Source organism: Misgurnus anguillicaudatus, chromosome 25 (assembly GCF_027580225.2).
Source record: "Misgurnus anguillicaudatus chromosome 25, ASM2758022v2, whole genome shotgun sequence".
Classification (NCBI taxonomy): domain Eukaryota; kingdom Metazoa; phylum Chordata; class Actinopteri; order Cypriniformes; family Cobitidae; genus Misgurnus; species Misgurnus anguillicaudatus.
In genome coordinates, this window is record NC_073361.2 from 13,348,103 (window position 1) to 13,368,897 (window position 20,795).

At 36.3% G+C, this 20,795-nt stretch overlaps 1 protein-coding gene across 1 annotated transcript in view; it reads left to right on the forward strand.

The window, feature by feature from the left end:
* vopp1b (VOPP1 WW domain binding protein b) overlaps nt 1–19,361 on the forward strand; it is a 49,812-nt gene extending 30,451 nt beyond the window's left edge. Inside the window, exons 3-5 of the mRNA XM_055181624.2 lie at nt 12,100–12,177; nt 13,375–13,508; nt 16,882–19,361. Of these exons, the coding sequence (XP_055037599.1) occupies nt 12,100–12,177; nt 13,375–13,508; nt 16,882–17,090 (421 nt within the window). The 3' untranslated portion in view covers nt 17,091–19,361. The remainder of the gene's footprint in view (nt 1–12,099; nt 12,178–13,374; nt 13,509–16,881) is intronic.
* Nucleotides 19,362–20,795: the final 1,434 nt, after the last annotated feature.

Consider the following 20,795-nt stretch of genomic DNA (forward strand, 5'->3'; position numbering starts at 1 on the left):
AAAGACGAGCCAGCCGTGCTGAGCAACAGAGCATAAATCACTGCCACGCAATGTCATAAATGCCTGTATTCAAATAAGATACTGTCATGTGGCCGTTGTGGAGAGATATTAGGGATTACTGACTCTGCTCCACATTCCCATTCTTGATGTCTGAGTCATTGCATTATTTTGCAGCTTTATTTATCATCCAGTCAAGGGCGTCAGAGACTTAGCTTATAACTTTTTTGCCACTTTCTTTGCTAAAAAAATACTTGGAATCACTTGAATGTGAGTTGAAATAGCATAAAGAGACTGTGGCCAGTCATTACATATTTTCCATGTAAAGTGACCAACTACGGTTTGTCTAGTTTTTACATGGCCTTTAACCCTCAAATGGGCCTTGGGGTCTACATGACCCCAATCGACATTTCATTAGTTAAAAAAGTGGTTCTCTTCATCAGAGATATACAATTTTGAGACTTTTTCTAAATAATCTATCTATACGTACACAAAAAACCGGGTTTGATTCGGTTGTTCTGAAGTTTTATAAAAACATCATGTTTCATGTTTAATCTGGTTTTTGGGGTCAATATGACCCGAATTGAAAAGGAATGGGAAATGCAAAAAAAGCATTTTTTCCATTTGTCAATCAATAAATATATCAATAAATATAGCAGCATATCAGCATAAATCTGAAAATTTCCACACAGAAATGAAGGCCCTACTTGTGCACAAATGCAATATAGAAAACACACACACACACACATTCTGGTTTCCATGGTTTGTGGGTACATTCCATAGACGTAATGCATTTTATACCATACAAACTGTATATTCTATTCCCCTTACCTACCCCATTCCCCAACCCCAACCATCACAGAAACCCTTCTGCAACCTTAGATTTTCAATAAACATCATTCTGTTTGATTTATAAGCTTGTTTCCTCATGGGGACATCAAAAGGTCACACAAGGTCACAAAAATACTGGTATTCCTATCTTTGTGGGGACAATTGGTCCCCACAACGTGATAATTACCAGGTACACAGAGAGCATTTGTATAGAATTTGGCAAATAAAATCTGCCATAAATGCGGAAAAAAAGATATAAAGGGGTGTGACCTAATGCACGCACATGTATACTCACACACACACACAGTGACACACACACATTCTCTCTCTCTCACACACACAATTTCAAAATCCATCAAAAACTACAAAAAATTATACTATTTGAAATAATATTTATTTTTTATGTGCTTTCTAATGTTTATATACACATACATTCACAAGATGTATTACTAAAGTAGTGATGTGAGCAGTTGGCCATATCCAGTAAAATGACCTGCTGGTCAAAGCTATTTCTTTCTTAAACAGAAATTCCTTTAGATTTATCTCTAACCAGCAAAAGGTGGAATTCTACATCTTACACTTATCAATATCCAGAAACCATTTAAAGATATTTAGATAATAATTTAAGTGAATTTTTTCCAAAAAACAATCAATATTTCATGATAATGGTGTAGTTGAGGATTTTTGTGGTAAATGGGTACAAAAGTACTTCAAATCTCTCAAAACACAGTTTATTGTATAGATGAATGTATTATTGAAAATGTATATTTTTCTTACAATTATGCTTTCAATTTTGGGGTCATATAGACCCCAGGGGCCAGTAGTGTAAACAGGAAACGAGGACCATTGGAGAGTTAAAGGCAGGCTAATCTGAAATATATTATACAACTTTAATAACAGACAGTGGCCTGGGTTTAATTTACATAACAGCAAAAATGCATTTACCCTTATTAAACTGCTTATATTACAGCTGTCAGGAGGAATTTTTAATTGGAAATGCCACAAACCCAGACCTGAAAACTGGACTGTTGGCATGATCAAAATTGCTTTATATGAGGGAGTAGACAATGATGGAGAACCTTTAACTTGGGATCATTTTGGGCAGCATACACTAGTCTGTGAGAAAGAAATGGACAAAAACGTTCCTAATATGTGCCATTCAGGTACCTCTAAGGTACTAATATAAACTCTTTAGGTACACAGGTGTACTTTTTAAAAGGCTACCGCCCCCAGAGTTTTAATTGTAAAGGTTATTGTTGAGGTGTTGTACTAAGTTGTAAACAAAAATAGACAAGCATGGAAAAAATAGTGGTGTGGGAGTCTACATAAGCATTTGAGCATATTTCATTTATCTCCTCTATTTTGAATCCAGCACAACACAAACAAAGCTATGATTAAGATTTTGATTGGCTGTATCATTGAATAACCATTGCCAATATGGCTTGTATATTTTACAATAGTAACTTTTTTCTGCCAAAAAGGGAATATATTGCTTTTTAATTTTGTGAGTGTTTCATGGCTTCATTGAAGTTAGATCCAACCATTAATATCTTCAAATGGAAACATCTGCTTCTTCGTTAATGTTTTATATTTTGTACAGTCTCTACTTATCTCTTTCAGATAGCCGTTGTGTAGCTCGTCATGCATTATTTATTGCATGCGGATTATATGGAGCATGTCCCTTCTTAAATATAGATCATAACTTTGCTTTGAATGCCTTTAGATATAGATATGACCCTTCTCTATTATTTATAAAGGCTTTTTAAAGGATTTGGCCATAGCCTTGCAATTTTAAATTGCTAGAAAAACCATAATTCATACTACAAATGATAATGATAGTTGTCTTGCAGAAGTCATAACAAAAAAAGCATTGCATGCATCGTCTAGGATGTTATATCCAGTAACGTTTAGTCTTGGCCTATATAGAGGTGTTGCTTACCTGGTGGTGAAAATGACACATTGGTTTTACTGTAAGGTCTCGAGAGAGTATTTGAATACGTCTGCAGTATGTTCACTGTGATGCATTGTTCAGTGTTATGAATAGCTGAACAGGTAAGGTTGTGTCCTTATCTTGAAAATGACACAGGCATGTATAATAATAATTTCTAACTTAAGGTATGCATTAGGACTTATAGAAAATTATAATGTATTTTTTGGCTGTACCCACTTGTTGCAATGAAACCTTTTCTGGATGAATTACATCCATTGTTTCCAGCTGAACATGCCCAGAACTTCTCATTTGGATGGTGTGGAGAGGCATGTACAATCTATACAGGCTCTTCTGATAAAACAAGCCATTTTAGTCTTACACTTGATGGCAGGCAAAAGCACTCTCTTCACTTCAGTGGACACATCGACCTTTGCCGTCTCTTAACTTTGAGGCAGGAGGGCCGTCCTTGAGGCCAGGCTTGGCTCATCCTCTGTATCAGTTATTTGAAGCTGAACAATGGGAAATGAAGCCCACTTCAAACACTTGATTCGGTCTATTGACCCCCCCTGCTTGGAATTGGACTTTATGCGAGTCAAAGGCTCAGAGTTGACATCTATTGGATGTTTCTCTTATTTTTGCTTGACCGTCAGCTCTTTATCTGTAAAAAATCATACCAGCTATTGACTTGAGTTAGGCAAAATTTTGTAGGGTTCTTATCTTAACAGGGGAAACTCATGTTTGGTTCCCATTTTTAGGACTTGGATCATTGAGTTTTGACTGGTAGTTTTAGTACACAGTGTATAGAATACGTATATGCATTACAACACACTGAACTCACTGAGATCTTGCAGTAAATATTAAAAACTCAATATGAGCTGTCATGCTGTTTAAAGAAAAGGCCAGCGAGAAACTTTTAGTCTTGTGGTTAATTAAGGACCTCAATTAGAGATGTTCTGCTGAAAGGTCGTGATCAATGATGGGTTATTATCCACTTCTCCATCCACAGTTACAGTATTTACCCAGCATGCCTATGTGTCACCCGCTATGTTATATTACTTCGTTTGAAGAAGACAACAAAATTACTTATTCGAGTACTTTTAAAATTGTGTCAAAATCACACAACACAAAATAACTTGCAAAAGAAAGGTAACACTTTCTATAGCTTGCATTTGTAATGCATTATATGTGTATTCTTAGTCCATTATAATGCAGGAATGCAGTGAAAACTGCATTACATTTATATACAGTGAGAAAAATAAGTATTTGAATACCCTGCTATTTTACAAGTTCTTCCACTTAGAAATCATGGAGGGGTTTGAAATTGTCGTCGTAGGTGCATGTCCACTGTGAGAGACATAATCTAAAAAAAAATACAGAGATCACAATGTAAACTATTTATTTGTTTGATACAGCTGCAAATAAGTATTTGAACACCTGAGAAAATCAATGTTAATATTTGGAACAGTAGCCTTTGTTTGCAATTACAGAGGTCAAACGTTTCCTGCAGTTTTTCACCAGGTTTGCACACACTGCAGGAGGGATTTTGGCCCACTCCTCCACACAGATCTTCTCTAGATCAGTCAGGTTTCTGGCCTGTCGCTGAAAAACACGAAGTTTGAGCTCCCTCCAAAGATTCTCTATTGGGTTTAGGTCTGGATAGGCCATGCCAGAATCTTGATATGCTTCTTACAGAGACACTCATTGGTTATCCTGGCTGTGTTCTTTGGGTCATTGTCATGTTGGAAGACCCAGCCTCGACCCATCTTCAATGCTCTAACTGAAGGAAGGTTGTTTCCCAAAATCTCGCATTACATGGCCCCGGTCATCCTCTCCTTAATACAGTGCAGTCACCCTGTCCCATGTGCAGAAAAACACCCCCAAAGCATAATGCTACCACCCCCATGCTTTACAGTAGGGATGGTGTTCTTGGGATGGTACTCATCATTCTTCTTCCTCCAAACACGTTTAGTGGAATTATGACCAAAAAGTTTTATTTTGGTCTCATCTGACCACATACCTTCCTCCCATGACTCCTCTGGATCATCCAAATGGTCATTGGCAAACTTAAGACGGGCCTGGACATGTGCTGGTTTAAGCAGGGGATCCTTCCGTGTCATGCATGATTTCAAACCATGACGTCTTAGTGTATTACCAACAGTAACCTTGGAAACGGTGGTCCCAGCTCTTTTCAGGTCATGGATCAGCTTCTCCCATGTAGTTCTGGGCTGATTTCTCACCTTTCTTGGGATCATTGAGACCCCACAAGGTGAGATCTTGCATGGAGCCCCAGTCCGAGGGAGTTTGACAGTCATGTTTAGCTTCTTCCATTTTTTAATGATTGCTCCAACAGTGGACCTTTTTTCTAGCCTGGTCCAACCAGACTCTCGTACATTCATTTCATTTGTACAGAGAGTCTGGCCAGCTCTTTGGTCTTGGCCATATTTGTAGTTGGATTCTTACTGATTGTATGTGGTGGACAGGTGTCTTTATGCAGCTAATGACCTCAAACAGGTGCATCTAATTTAGGATAATAAATACAGTGGAGGTGGACATTTTAAAGGCAGACTAACAGGTCTTTGAGGGTCAAATTTCTAGCTGATAGACAGGTGTTCAAATACTTATTTGTCTTGTGCTATTGTTTTTCTTTTTGTTCAGGTCTGAAAATGTTAACTTTTACACATGACATTTTTAATATTGCTGTTATGGCACAAAACGTGATACTCACGGTGGAACACACAGTAACAAAGACTGACATAGAAATAGGACTTGATAGTGCCTCATGTCTCCGTGATTCATTTTGTTTGCCTCAGTTGAAGAATAGAGACAGATTCGCAGCAGCAGCCGAACAGTCAATGCTGTTGGCAGAGGGTACGCAGCTGACTGTAAGATTAACTGCAAGGCATCCACCAACACTGTGAACACAAGATCAAAGACTCTAGCTGTGTCAGACAGATGGAGTTTCACCTATCATGATGATATTGGGAACTATTAGAATGTGACATTTCTGTTTTAAGTTGAAGCCAAAACCAAAAGAACATCCTCTGATTACCAATACCAATAGGTAAAGGATTGACAACAGAATTTTTCTCCACTTTAGACTGGATGATTTTTTTTTTTTTTTGCTGTTGAAGGTTTGATGAATGCAAAGATTGTTTACTGCAATTATGTGAATTGCAGCCTATTTTATTCTATTAGACACAGAAAATTTATTGTGAAGGATGGTTTTAAGACATACCGTAATTTATATTGAATTGATGTGTTTTGCCTGGTAAAGTTATGAGTCGACTTTACTTAATATGTCATTTTTATTGTTGTTACACAGTAGACATGTATTTCATTAACAACATGATACAAAGGCAAAATTATAATAGATCCTTTATGAATAGGAGTAGCAACATTGAAATATAAATAACAAAACTTTGTATTTAGGCTAAAATGTCAAAAATGCATCATATAATGCTCTTGCACACTGTCACATACAATTATAAAACAGGCTGTTTATATGCAGATTTCATGGTTGGCAGGTGGTTTAAAGATTTGATGTATTTTAATTAGATCCTCACTCCAATTTTAGCATGTCTTGGGATTTTTAGTATTCTGGCAGCAGGCAAATTTAGGTACAGAAAATTCAGGGAGTGAAATAAGTGTTGGCACGTCTACATGCTCTTATAGAGTCTTAATTCAGCCCGAGTGGACTCTATTTGACTTATCTCTCCTGCTGTGGGGATAACAAAACTGGTTTGGGTGCTTCTGGACTTAATCAGCAATCCGTCTGTCCACTTGAGAGAGATGACCGACCCAAACACATCACACTTTGAATTCTTAGTGTGTTTTCTTATAATATCATAGCATAGGCTTAGATAGTTTATCAAGAGTATTTTGGTTTTCTGCACTGCTTTTGAGGGTAGAAATGTGTAAAATTAGTAAACACAACTACAGTACACTGTAAAAAATACTTTGCTGCCTTAAAAATTTTTGTTGAATCAACTCGGATTTACAGCTTACTTTCAGCTTACTATTATTTATCTTGACTAGAGATGAGTTGTTATAACTACAGGTGAATTGTTATAACTTATAAAATTAAGTTGACTTTTCTCAACTATATTTTATAAGTTGTGACAACTCATCTCTGTTGACATAACTTGTAAATCTGAGTTGATTTAACAAAAAATTTTAAGGCAGCAAAGTATTTTTTACAGTGTACACTCTTAGAAATAATGGTACAAAAGTTGTCACTGGGACAGTACCCTTTCAAAAAGGTACACCTTTGTACCCAAAGAGTGCATATTAGTACTTTGAACTGCCAAAATGTACCTTTAAAGGTACATATTTGTACCTAAATGGTACAAATTAGGACCTTTTTTAAAGGGTACTGCCCCAGTGACAGCTTCGTACCTTTATTTTTGACATTGTAGTCTAATCAACCTGTCCTCTAACCCATATGATTGTTTTGGTTGTTTGTATGACCAAATTATGCGTTTAGTAAATTAGCTCCTTTACCAGCAGCAGGTGAAACTTAATATATTAGGGTATGAAATGGGGTATAATTGTATTTGACGACATGTATTTGGATATGATTTTCAATGTAAACTGCCAGGATTAATTGTATTTTATTACACATTACACTATTCAGACATTTGGGGCAAATAGCATACCCATTTATTTATTACATGATATAAAAAACAGAATACAAAACGGTCACAACTTTAAAAAAAAAAGTACTTAAAATATTCGAAGTGTACCGAGGTCAAACAATCGATTTATATGAAGAAAAGACTCAAAAGTGATCAGAATCCGCTGTAAATATCAGATCCGGACCGGTGTACACTCGTACAAAAACTGCCACTAGCCGTAGCGATGAAACTTACTTTTTGATGGTGAAATACCATTGGCTCGGTGTCTCATAACAGATTGCATCATCACGAATTTCCACATTTTCGTGGTCGTATAACAAATTCCTGTTTTCTTGTGATTATCACGTATTGGTTACTCAACTGTTTTGTTAGAATTAGATTTACATAAAATGGCATCCCTACCCAAACTCAACTCTAACCCTAACCCTATGTGATAATCACGAAAACAGGAATTCCTTATACGATCACGAAAAATGCAGAAATTCGTAATAATATCACGAAAAAAGAATAAAAAAATTATCTGACTACATCACGAAACCTTGTGAGACTGGAGGACAGTCTTTTTTTTATTTCTGGTAAGCTTTTTTCAAAGTTATCTGAATGATTAAAGAATTTGAAAAATGAACATACAATAAGGACATGTGAATGATGTGCAATGTAGATGTGAAAGTCGGCACACCTCTGATCTACTGGTCGTCCTTCAACGTGATGCCCAGCTGATGCCTGACCAACGATCACCGGCAGAACCCGCTTAATCTCCGCTTAATCTCCTTATCCGTTTATATGTGTATATATACATATATATCTCCCAAGGGTTTTTTCCTTCCAGGCCTTTTTTATTTCCTAAACAGCCCAGGGTTTTTTTTCTCGGGGTTTTTTTTACCCCGGGGAGGCAGCCTTCTTGGGCTTAACTTAGCTTCCTCTTCTATACGTTACATTAGTAATACGCTCGCTTATAATGTCGAGTCATAGCCGCAGCAAATTTGACTGCTTATGCTATCGTGTATTATGTTGTGCTATCTGTCGTTTTTCTGTGCTTTTACTGCTTCTATTAATGTAAAGCTGCTTTGAAACAATTAAGTATTGTGAAAAGCGCTATATAAATAAAATAAAATTGAATTGAATTGAATTGAATTGAATTGAATTGAATTGAATGTAATTGTGTGAACGCAAACTCCGTGTGGGTCTGAATATGACCGAAAAAGATGAAATGTTTTTGTATGTTTGAGGTGAATAAAGAGACATCTACCACGATTTTTATATAATATGAATTTTCAAAATACGGTTAAAAGTAGAAAGATACATTCTCATGAGTCTTGATATAGAAAATCTTAACTCTAAACTCTTGATATGTTCTCATTACTTACTGATGACATCATTTATTTTTACATTGTGAATTAATTGTCGTTTTATATACTGTAGCCATCCTGTTTTGTATTCTTGTTTGCTCCTCATATTAAAATAATAATTTTACCACCCTCTGGTCCCCTCATAAATGTGCCATTAAGTATGCTAATACATTTTTTATAATACATTTTTTTAATGGAGCTCATTTATTTCCTCCAACCACTAAAATACAGTATTGCACAGCTTGTGGAGAAAGTCCTTTCAGAAAAGTTTAATACAGAATGAAAGCCTTGTCATTTAAATGAACGTGGAGTTATCTGCATTTAGCCCCCCTTAAAATACAGAGCTTTCCCCAGCTTCCGCATGTTTCAAGTGCTGGATTTAAGGACTTCTAGTATCCAAACCCTTACATTTGTTGGGTCTTTTGATGTTTTATTCTGAAGAAGCAAGCTTTATTCCTGCTTTTATGTGCATCTTTATTTGAATAGTCTAAGTCATTAGAAAGCCATCGTTGAGGTAAAGCTTTCTGTCATTTTCAAAGCTCACCCGGGAGGGGAACAATTTCTACCGCTAATCTCCATTTTATCCTTCAGCTTGCTCTCTGCTCGCCTATCACAAGGCAGAATACTTGATGAAGAAACGGTCATTAAATATGAAATCAGCAGGCTTCTGAAGCTGTGGAGGCAACAGATGTGCTTTTTGTCTTTTGCTTTTCTTCACAGGGGTTTTGGAGTGCTAGAAAATGATTCCCATAGGCAGAAGGTGAAAGTTTAGAAAAGCTTGTGCTGTTTGTACTTCTCAGAGATGAACCTTATGCTCAAAAGCCTTTCAGAGGAAAGAGAAATAGAGATCGTACTAAACAGATGATGTCGGATTCGTTCAATGACTTTAGTTTTTCTTTGTTTTTCAGTTGTAGTGCTTGTGATATATTGGCTTATGGTGAACAATAAAATTACTGTAAATTACAGTTGTAACGGAGATTTAGATTCAAGGTTCATTTTAACTCATTCCCCGGCAGACATTTTTCGAAAAGTTGCCCGCCAGCATTTTTTGAGATTTTCACAAAAGTTTCACAAAATGCCCTCCAGGAAAATTTTCTTCTAAAAATATATATATTTCAAACAAACTATAAACAAACAAACAAAACAAAACAGGAAAAAACGTTACATCCTATCTATATTTTTTAAATATGAGTATTTTTCTTTAAAAAAATTTTTTTTTAGCAAAAACCTGAAATAATTGCATTTTTATGAAGGAATTTTGTTAGAGATCAGATTCAGAACGATTATCAAAACATACACAAGGTTTAAAGTAAATAACGTTTTGGCTTCAGTTTTTTTTCATAAATTGGGTAATTGCGCTATCTAGTGCATAATCACAGATTTGCAGATAAACCTAAAAATTCATCAGGAACACTTTTTATGCAAATGTTTTAACTCGTCAGTGGCGGGAAAAAGTTATCTCGTCATTCCGCAATACCGCTATTATCCACCAGGTGGTGCACTTTCGCAACTTATAAACCTGGAAGTATCGTCCTAGGGCAAACAGCTGTATGTCCGTCTAAGTTTTGAGGATCGCTCTGCATCTGATCTCTAACAAAAGTCCTTTACAAAAATTGAATTATCTCAGCTTTTTGGTGTTTTTGAAGAAACCTACCCATATTTGAGAGGAAATAACTGATGAAGGTAGGATGAAAAGTTTTTTTTGTTTGTTTGTTTAAAAGCATAGTGTCTGTTCTTTCATTTAATATATTGTATGTTTATATATTTTAAAAAGAACATTTTCTGGGAGGCATTAAACTTTTGTGAAAATCATGAAAAATGCTGGCGGGGAAAGAGTTAATTGACGAGATAACTCGTCAGTGGCGGGGAAAGAGTTAATATTTTTATTTTGGAAGTGCATACTGTGGAAGTGCATACTTTGTTATGCTTTGGGACATAACAAAAATCTCAAAATACATTCAAACCTTACTCAAATTATTACTCAATAAGAAAACGATTTTCATCCATGTTCATTTCGGAAACGTTTTGAATTTTATCCCATTTAACACAAAAATTTAGTATCGACCCATATAGATATTAGGCAGTGCATCAGCTTTAAGATATTATGGTTGATTGCTGTTTCATGAATATCTACTTTGTCAACACTGCACCTTCTTTTCAATGCAGACCCCTGGCCACTATGCGACTGCCTTTAGCAGATTCAGACCACTGGTTGGGTGATCTTTCACCTGTCTTCATGACAGGAAGATCTGACAGGGTTTAGATCCCTGGACATCAAGGATGACAACATCTCACCCTCCTTTGAATCCCAAATGGTTTGGCATGCTAGTTAGCTGTCATACCTGCAGTTTTGATGCTAATCCTTCTCTAGCACTTTCTCAAAGTGGCACTGCCAAATTTTATTAGTCCCTGAGAAGTCAAAATATGTTTTTGGATCTTAAGAATAGGCTAACATATTAATATTTATATTTTAAGCAATGATATTTCCTAGTGCCTGAAAATAGTCCCCTGCTATTGCACTGCTTAAAGGCGGAGTCCACGATGTTTGAAAAACGGTTTGGAAAAGAAGACGGGCCGACTACCAAAACACACTTATAGCCAATCAAATCAAATCAAATGCCGGGTTGCGTATGTGTGGGGTGGGTCTATCAACAGAAGGTCCAGATTCTATTGGGGTAGGGGCGTGTTTGTTTAGGTGATTTCAAATATCAACATTGGCTTTCAAACATCATGGACTCCGCCCTTAATATCACTACGCCTCCTGCAACCATGTTACGGCAGCAAAGTCCTTGATAATTACGCTAGAATAAGAGTATAGCTCATAGCCATATCTGCCTAGAAAATCACAACTTTTATCGGTCTTAGTACACAGTGTAACTACAGAAGAGTCAAGTTTTAACTAGAATCTTAAATATCGAAACTCGTTGGTTATTTTTAGCGTGATGCTAATGGTCTAATCAGATTCAATGGATTATGCTAAGCTATGCTAAAAGTGGTACCGCCAGACCCGGAGATCGGCTGAATGGATTCCAAAACGGTAAAAATCAAATGTTTAACTCTAGGGGAGTTGGAAAATGAGCATATTTTTTAAAAAAGCGGAGGGTCTCTTTAAAGATGAGTTTAAACTAATAAAATGACTGACTACAGGGAGTCTTGTATTATCAGCATTTCATTGGGTGTATTTCCCTTCACATTCACTGCTGTATCATTTGTCATATGTCACTGTGTTTTCCGAATGCAAGATAACATCAGCTCTCATAATCCTTGGACATTTTGTTGAAAACGGAAACACATTGATAGCATCCTTCAGTCTTATCATTGTGATCTCTTGTTTATTTCTCATTTAATATCTCCACAGATGTCGCTCATACGAGGACTGCTGTGGGACGCGCTGCTGTGTTCGAGCTCTCTCCATCCAGAGGCTCTGGTATTTCTGGTAAAATCTGCTTCCTTGTTATTTTCTTTTCTTTTTCATGTCAAATTTAAATGAAATACTCTATAGACTTTTCCAAAAACTATTGCCTGAGAAATCAGTGATTGAGACCCTGTGATGAGTATGTTTAAGCAGACCAGTACCAAGTAATCATAGTGACACAAATAACAGCATTACCTGAGAATGATCCTTGTTTTTAGGCTCTGGTTCAAAGATCTGATGTGTCTAAATAGCGTATATTAACCCTGAAGTTTTATTTTTCCAGGTTAGTGGGTCATCTAATAGGAAATCTAATAGGAAGCCTTTGCTTTCCTAGATTAATGATGTTGTCAGAGACACTCACAAAGGCACTAGTGGGTCATCTATTTATGTTTCAGGTGTCAGCACAGGTTTCTGATAGCATCAACCTCATTTTGTCATTTCATCTCTCGCTGTCAGCTCATCAAGCATTGCCATTCAGATCACCTTTTCTTTATATGAGGGTCATTTCATTACCCTTCTGAATCAGTGCACATCATTACTGTGTCCATCAACAGTACAGTACAGTATACGTGCAAACATCACTTTAGTTTATTCCCTTTCATCGGCCACACCTGTGATAGATTTTAACACCCTCATGTTCTGTTTTGGTTGATACTACATTACTTTTCCTAATTTGATTAAAATAAATATTAATTTCATGGACCAAACATCCAGTAGGTGTTTGGGGTCTCAGAGAGCTACCGAGCATGACCCCTAACACAATCACGAGCAGTGTTGGGGTAACGCATTACAAGTAACGTGCATTACATAATAATATTACTTTTCTGAAGTAACGAGTAAACTAGCGCATTACTTTTTAAATGTACACATTAATATTTGAGTTACTTTTTTTTTGAAAAAGTAACGTAAGCAGTACTTTCCATGAAAAGTAACCAAGTAACGTAATTAGTTCCTTTTTTTGGGAGTAACTTAATATTGTAATGCATTACATTTAAAAGTAACTTTCCTCAACACTGATCACGAGTATCCATTTAGGTTGGAGAAAGACTGCAGCTTTTTCTGCAAGTGGGCGTGGTTTCGGTGCACACAGCAGACACGCCTCCAGCATTTGAGAGCAGAGAATCTTACCTGTTTTTACAAATTTTAATTACTTGTTTTGTTTACTTAGTGATAGTGGTGATTGTATAAGATCATTGAGATATTTGCTCCTTCCCATAGGCTGTTGCTGATGATGGGCGTGCTTTTCTGCTGCGGTGCAGGTTTTTTCATTCGTAGACGAATGTATCCATCTCCACTCAGCGATGACCCCGCCTTTAACGTGTCATTTACCAGACACCCTGTTAGTTCACCAGGTAAGTCTTTTATTAACATTTAATTGACATGATGTATTCTTAAATACATATTATAAAATGGCAGTTCTGGTTCTTCATTCTGATTGGTTGAAACACATTCTAAGCCGTGATAAAATACACCGGTAACCTCACGGTTCAGACAGCATTACATAAGTATGACTGCGCCACTGTTGCTGCGTACTGATTTATGAAAATAAACATCACACTCTTTAATCATATTTTAATTTGTCTACAATTGCACAATTAATGGTGATATCCAGATAAATGACAATAAATGTTGAGTCATTTCGTCAATAAAGAGAGAACGTTACCTGAGGAGTTTCTCCCTCAAATTCATATTTCTGCTTTTATCCACTGGGTGGCGATCTTACCAAACTTAAACACTGAAGCATTCACTCAACACTAAAAATCACCGTGTAAGTTTTGATCAAGCTCTGAATCTGATCTCTTACAAAAGTTATTTACATAAATAAAATTATATCCGCTTTTAGAAAATTTCAGAGGTGATAATAGAACAAATGAAGGGATGAAACAGGTTGTTTTTTTTTAAAGCGGATGGTCTGTTCTTTCATTTGATATTTTATGTTTATTTAAAGAAGATCCTTTTTCTGTAAGGCATTAAACTAAAACTGGGTGGCAACTTAAAAAAAAAAAAACGCTGACGGGGAAAGAGTTCAGCATGGTTCTAAGCATATTTGATCATCACTTCAACAGTTGCACAATATAAATATTAATGTATAAATTAGATGAATGTTGATTTATGAAAATAAACACCACAGTCTTAAATCATATTTTCATTGTGTCTTTGCTGCGTCTGTGTTGGTTGGGAACTGCGCTCTGTTTCAGTCACACTTGATTCTGAGGATCTACTTTGTTTGGCGGAAGAGTAATATTTGTACTAATATAATTACGACTTATTTGTGATTAATTTTATTAAATCCTGCTATGTATATAAAATAACCGTTTTATAAAAGCAATAAGCCCCGGTGTTACAGTGCATTTTATAACAGCTTCACGTCGTGCCTAACCACACCCTTTAGCTGTTATAAAATGCACTGGTAACCCACTGCTTCTTGGGGTTAGGGTTAATAAAATAAAGTCAGAAAACCCTAAAACAGTAATCCCTTTATAAATACTGTAATATGAGCCACATAATTTAACAATGCTGCAGTGCATGCTGGGAAGATAAGGTTCCTTATAATGTAAAATTGTTTGGACACATAGTTGTGTATCCAGTCCAGTCAACAAAATAATCATATTCAATATACCCAAAATGATAAAATTACTCTTTCTATTAAAAAATCTATTTTCATTCATAATATTCATAAAATCACTGTATTTCAAATGTGATCACGTTTTTGCACATTTGAAATTCTTGTATTGGAATAAAATGTCAGTCATAAGGTTTCATTATGGCATACAAGTATCTCTTTCATATTTAAACTGTGTGTCTGGCCAGAGGTTTTACTTCTACTGCTTTTATAGAAGATTTTGACCAAAGCTTGACAAGGTTGAAATAAACTTACTGAACATTGCTTTATTTATTTGGGTCCAGACTGTTATCATTAGTCTGCTTGGGTTGGCATCTTACCACACACTTGATTTATTTCTCCATCTCTCTGTGCCAAACAAGCAGAACATTGCAAATGAGCCATTCTTGTGTGAGAGCAGATACATTGCCAACATATGGCTAACAATGTCCTTCTGTTGTGAGGAACCAAACATTATTTCTGCTCAACAAGTTTTGTAAATTGGTGCATTATTGTAAGCTGCTGGTATTTTGATGAGTTTGGTGAATTACAACAAAGGTGTTTTTTCTAAATATGCAAAATAAGAGTATAATGTGGATCTGTAATCTACAAGTTTATTGCTTTAAATATGTTTGCTGTGATAATAATCCAGAACGTTACTTTTAACAGTATTGCTAGTTACGTGAACTATTAAAGTAAATAATGCAAATTATTGCAGTCAGGTACTAAATAAAGCACATGTGTGTAACTAAATTATAAGTTATAAATAAACCTATGCTGGGCTGTTTCAAGCATATAGGTTTATTTATAGCCCAACATGTGTCCTGTCCAATTTTACCCAGCATTGGGTTAAAAATAACCCAGCAGAATTTATAGTGTATTATTGTATTTATTTGTGGTGTCAGTTTGCAATCATCATATGTGACCCTGGACCACAAAACAGCCATAAGGGTTATTTTTTATTATTTAGGATAAAAAGAGAGACGAATAAATACTATTTTCATTGATGTATAGTTTGTTAGAATAGGACAATATTTGGCCGAAAGAAATCTGTTTGAAAATCTGGAATTTGAGGGTGCAAAAAATCATAATATTTAGAAAATGGCCTTTAAAAAGTTGTCCAAATGAAGTCCTTAGCAACACATATTACTAATGATAAATAAATTTTTATATATTTATGCTAGAAAACGTACAAAATATCTTAAGTGAACACAATCTTTACTTAAAGGGGACATTTTTACAAGACTTTTTAAGGATGTAAAATAAATCTTCCGTGTACGTATGTGAAGTTTTAGCTCAAAATATCATATAGATAATTTATTATAACATGTTAAAATTGCCACTTTGTAGGAGTGAGCAAAAATGTGCAGTTTTTGGGTGTGTCCTTTTAAATGCAAGTGACAGTGCCATGGTTGGATAGTGCAGATCAAGGGTCGGTATTATCCCCTTCTGACATCACAAGGGGACTCAATTAGAGTCAAAGAATAAAACAGGTCACATTTTACTCATTCCTCACCAGCCATTTTTTGAAAAGTTGCCCGCTAGCATTTTTTGTGATTTTTACAAAAGTTTCACAAAATGCCTTCCAGGAAATATTTTTTCTTAAAATATAGAAATATATCAAATTAAGGAACAGACCCTCTGCTTTCAAACAAACAATAAATAAACAAACTGAAAAAAAACGTTTTATCCGAGCTATATTTTTTTTCTCTGCTTATTAACTCTTAATTATGGGTATATTTATTAAAATATATATATGTATATTTGAAAAAAGCTGAAATAATTGCATTTTTGTGATGGAATGTTGTTAGAGATCAAATTCAGAATGATTATCAAAACATGCACAAAGTTTAAAATTAGTAAATAACGTTTTGGCTTCAGTTTTTTCATAAATTGCGTATTCCATCTAGTGGATATCGCGGTATTGCATATTAACATAAAAATTCATCAGGAACACCCCCGTCGCCTCTCATTCCCTTTAGCTCAATAACATCCGATTCACCACAATTCACCACAATATAATATAAAATGTATTTCAGTTAAAGTAATACCTTACCAGTATTCCAGCAAATATATTTTGTTAAAAACGATAAAAATAAACTCTTTTTTCTACTATTCAACAGTCTCCCAACAGCCAGGAATGCAAGGCTACATTGACCCCTGCGGTGCCATGACAACGGCTTTTGGCCCCGCCCACCCAGGTCAACCCACCCCGCCGCTTATGATGAGCTCCTACCCGCCTCCCCCGTCCTACTGCAGTCACCCACCACCCTCTTATGAACAAGTCCTCAAGACCGCAGAGAAGAAGAACCACAATGAATCATCACAATGAACGGCAAAAAAACTGTCCAGTGACTTGAACTAGCAACATATACGGCTCAGAAAGACCGCAGTATCTGATTTTCTTTTGTGCCGACTCATTTTTGCTCGCTCTCCGTCTGTGGATAAGTGCACGACGGAGGGGCTGGCTAGATGTGAAAGAGAAATTTTGGACATTGAAAGAATAAATGGACTTGGATTGAAAAAACCTGTCTGAAATTCAGAAACTCTGTAGGAGCCTTTGACACTTTTCTTCGAAACAGTGTGTATTCTCATCCCCAGCGTATTTGAGATGTCATTTCGCCTAAAGCGGACCTCGGTCGGAGAGGCCAGGTGTAAGCAATCCGTCGTCCTTCGGGAGAACAGGTGTTTCTGAAGCAAAGATGAGATGCCATGGAAATTAAGCAGCGGATACACGACATTAATTTGATGACCCTGCAATGTCACGAACTTAAGACGGACCTTATAAATAGGCCGACTGATCTCAAGTCTTATTCAAACTACCTAACCTGCTAACAAGAAATTGGCTGTTGCTTACTCTAAATGGTTGAATGGGTTAAGAAACTCTGCTTTGAGTATGATACAGTATGAGACTAATTTGTTTCTTATGAGAAATGTGAAATAGATGATGAGCTCTTAAGGAGGGAGTCTGTTGATGCCCTGATAACACTTCACAGTAGGAGACAGATGATTAAATTCGCATTTTGCAGTTCATTTCATCTATAATGCCTTGATTTTGCCGACAGGCAAAGACTCGAACATTTTATTTGGTTGAGCTCAATCCGTTGGCCTTTACTATCTCGTGATTAGTTTGAATCTATTTGTACAAAGTACTAATTATTGGAATACATTTACCTTTGAATAATGATTCACCCCGATGAGAAATATTGTTGTGTTTTATGTTGGTATTTGAAGCGAGTGATTCATTTAGTTCAATAACTGCTTAAAATAGCCCTGGGTTTACCATAATAAGCTTTCTTCTAGTGTAATTTAAAGGATAAAATGTGTGCAAATAGTTGCAATTTGGCAGCACAGGTGAAGAATAAACAAACACATTTACTTCTCTAAAAACTATTTCACAGATTCGGAAACTGTTTACAGAAATATTGGCAAACATTTGAACTGAAACGACAATGCATACCTGCCGTATTTTTGTTTTTCATGGTAGTCAGTGTTATGTTGAATTATTTGGTATTTTGCATACTGTATTAGTAAAGATGCTATGTGTTAGTTTTAATACTACATATTGTGTAAAATGGCCATACTTGCTGGCAGATAATTTAGGTTTCCATAGACATCACACTTTCCCTACTGAAAAAAACAACTAAAACCAGCCAAGATGGGTAGTTTTGGTTTTAGTTGGTGTAGCAGGCTAGGCTTTGGCCAATGTTTTAACCAGTGGCCAATGCATAAACTGTTTAGACGCCTTACATATTAGTCATTGATTTTTTCCCCTTCAAAATTTATTTATATGTGTAGAGATATAAATGTAGACTGATCTCATTTCAATCTGAAAAGTAAGATTGATTAGCCCTAGTTGGTCAGACTAGTTCTTAAGGGAATAGTCTACTCATTTTCAATATTGGACTATGTTATTGCCTTAGCTGGGAAGAGTTGGTGCATCCCTCTGTCGTCTGTGTGCGTGCGCGTGGGCGCTGGAGCGCGCTGCGACGCTTCGATGGCATTTGGCTTGGCCCCATTCGTTCGATGGTACCATTTAGAGATAAAGTTAGAAGTGACCAAACACATCAACGTTTTTCCTATTTAAGACGAGTGGTTGTACGAGCAAGTTTGGTGGTACAAAATAAAACGTAGCGCTTTTCTAAGCGGATTTAAAAGAGGAACTATATTTTATGGCGTAATAGCACTTTTGGGAGTACTTCGACTCGGCGCAGTAACACCCTCCCTCTCCCATTATGAGAGTTAGAAGGGGAGCGGACTTTTCAGGCGAGTCGAAGTACTCCCAAAAGTGCTATTACGCCATAAAATATAGTTCCTCTTTTAAATCCGCTTAGAAAAGCGCTACGTTTTATTTTGTACCACCAAACTTGCTCGTATAACTACTCGTCTTAAATAAGAAAAATGTTGATGTGTTTGGTCACTTCTAACTTTATCTCTAAATGGTACCATTGAATGAATGGGGCTAGGCTGGGTGCTGTCGAGGCGTCGCGGCGCGCTCCGGCGCTTGCGTGCGCGCACACGGATGGTGGAGGGATGTGTCAACAATTCTTGGTTGGGGTGGTGACATATTTTGATATTGAAAATGAGTAGACTATTCCTTTAATGTAAATGTAAAAACCCCTCCAACACCAGTCTTTACACCGGCTAAACCAGACGAGGAGAGCAGTTGGGTTCAGGAAATTTCTTTTTGGAATTACATTTAGGACACACCTGTGCAAGAAATATTGCGTCTCTATATTATTAATGTATTAAATACTGCTGGCTGGTTTTACATGCATACTGTAATTGATGTTGTGACATTGAGGATATATATTACCTTTGGAAGCAGAAATGCATCAGGTTTTACAAAATATACTCTCTTGTGTGACTTGTTTGAGGATTGCGTCAGAAATAGCACAAATGTCATGAAAGCCTTGAAGCTAAACAAAAATGAATTTCCCTAAATAGGTGACCATTATTTGTAAACGCTGGAGAAAAATGTTTAAAGAGTTCTGAAAGTGTTGCTTTTTGTACTTGGTCGTGGTTACATTGTTAATGGTTTAAAACTGCTTGAATTTTAACTATGCAAAGGAGAGATGGTGTTTGCTAAATGTAAGAAACTACTAGAATAGATTAGTACTTTGATTCAATGTAATAATTTGATGTGGCGTGGTTGAAATGATGGTTTCAATCACAGTGTAGGTTCTAACACAAGACTCGGTGAAATTTTACGGTGTGAAACATCTGCTTCTGTTGGAGTGACACATTGATAATTATGCAGCACTAAAAAACCTGCGAGCTGTCACGGTGACATTGGACATGCAGAAATGTGGGTAGATACGGCAAATCTGTCACATTACCTATACTGTCATTTACACATCAGCAGCCATGCCATATATTGAAACCTTTCAATGTTCGAGGTTAAGAAGTTGTTCATGAATTATAATAATAAAGTCCCTCTGTTTGAGACTTTTTGCTCAACTTTAACAGATGGCTTACTCTGCGTTGTTCATCTAATTGTGTTACATGTTTAGGTATTTGACTAATTTTATGCTCGCAGTAAAAAATCAGATAATTTACTCACCACCATGTCATCCAAACTGTTGATGTCTTTCTTTGTTCAGTCGAGAGGAAGTTATGTTTTCGGGGAGGACATTCCAGGATTTTTCTCGTTTTGATGGGCTTTGATGGACCCCAGCGCTTGGCAGTTTTGATGCAGTTTAGAATTGCAGTTCAAAAGGACTCTAAACGATCCCAAACGAGGCATAAGAGTCTTATCTAGCGAAACGATTGTCATTTTTGGCTAGAAAAATAAAAAATATGCACTTTTAAACCACAAATTCATGTAATTGTCGTTGAAAGGTCACGTGTTACATATATGAAACGCACATTTACAGACCATTTTAAACAATAAACTGAGACAAAGACATTAATTAGTATCATTCGACATACAACAACATTGGAACGGTCCTCTTTCTCCACACTTGTAAACACTGGGGCATAGTTTCGCATACGTCATCCGTGACCTCTTGATGTGATGACGTATTGCGTGCGGTCA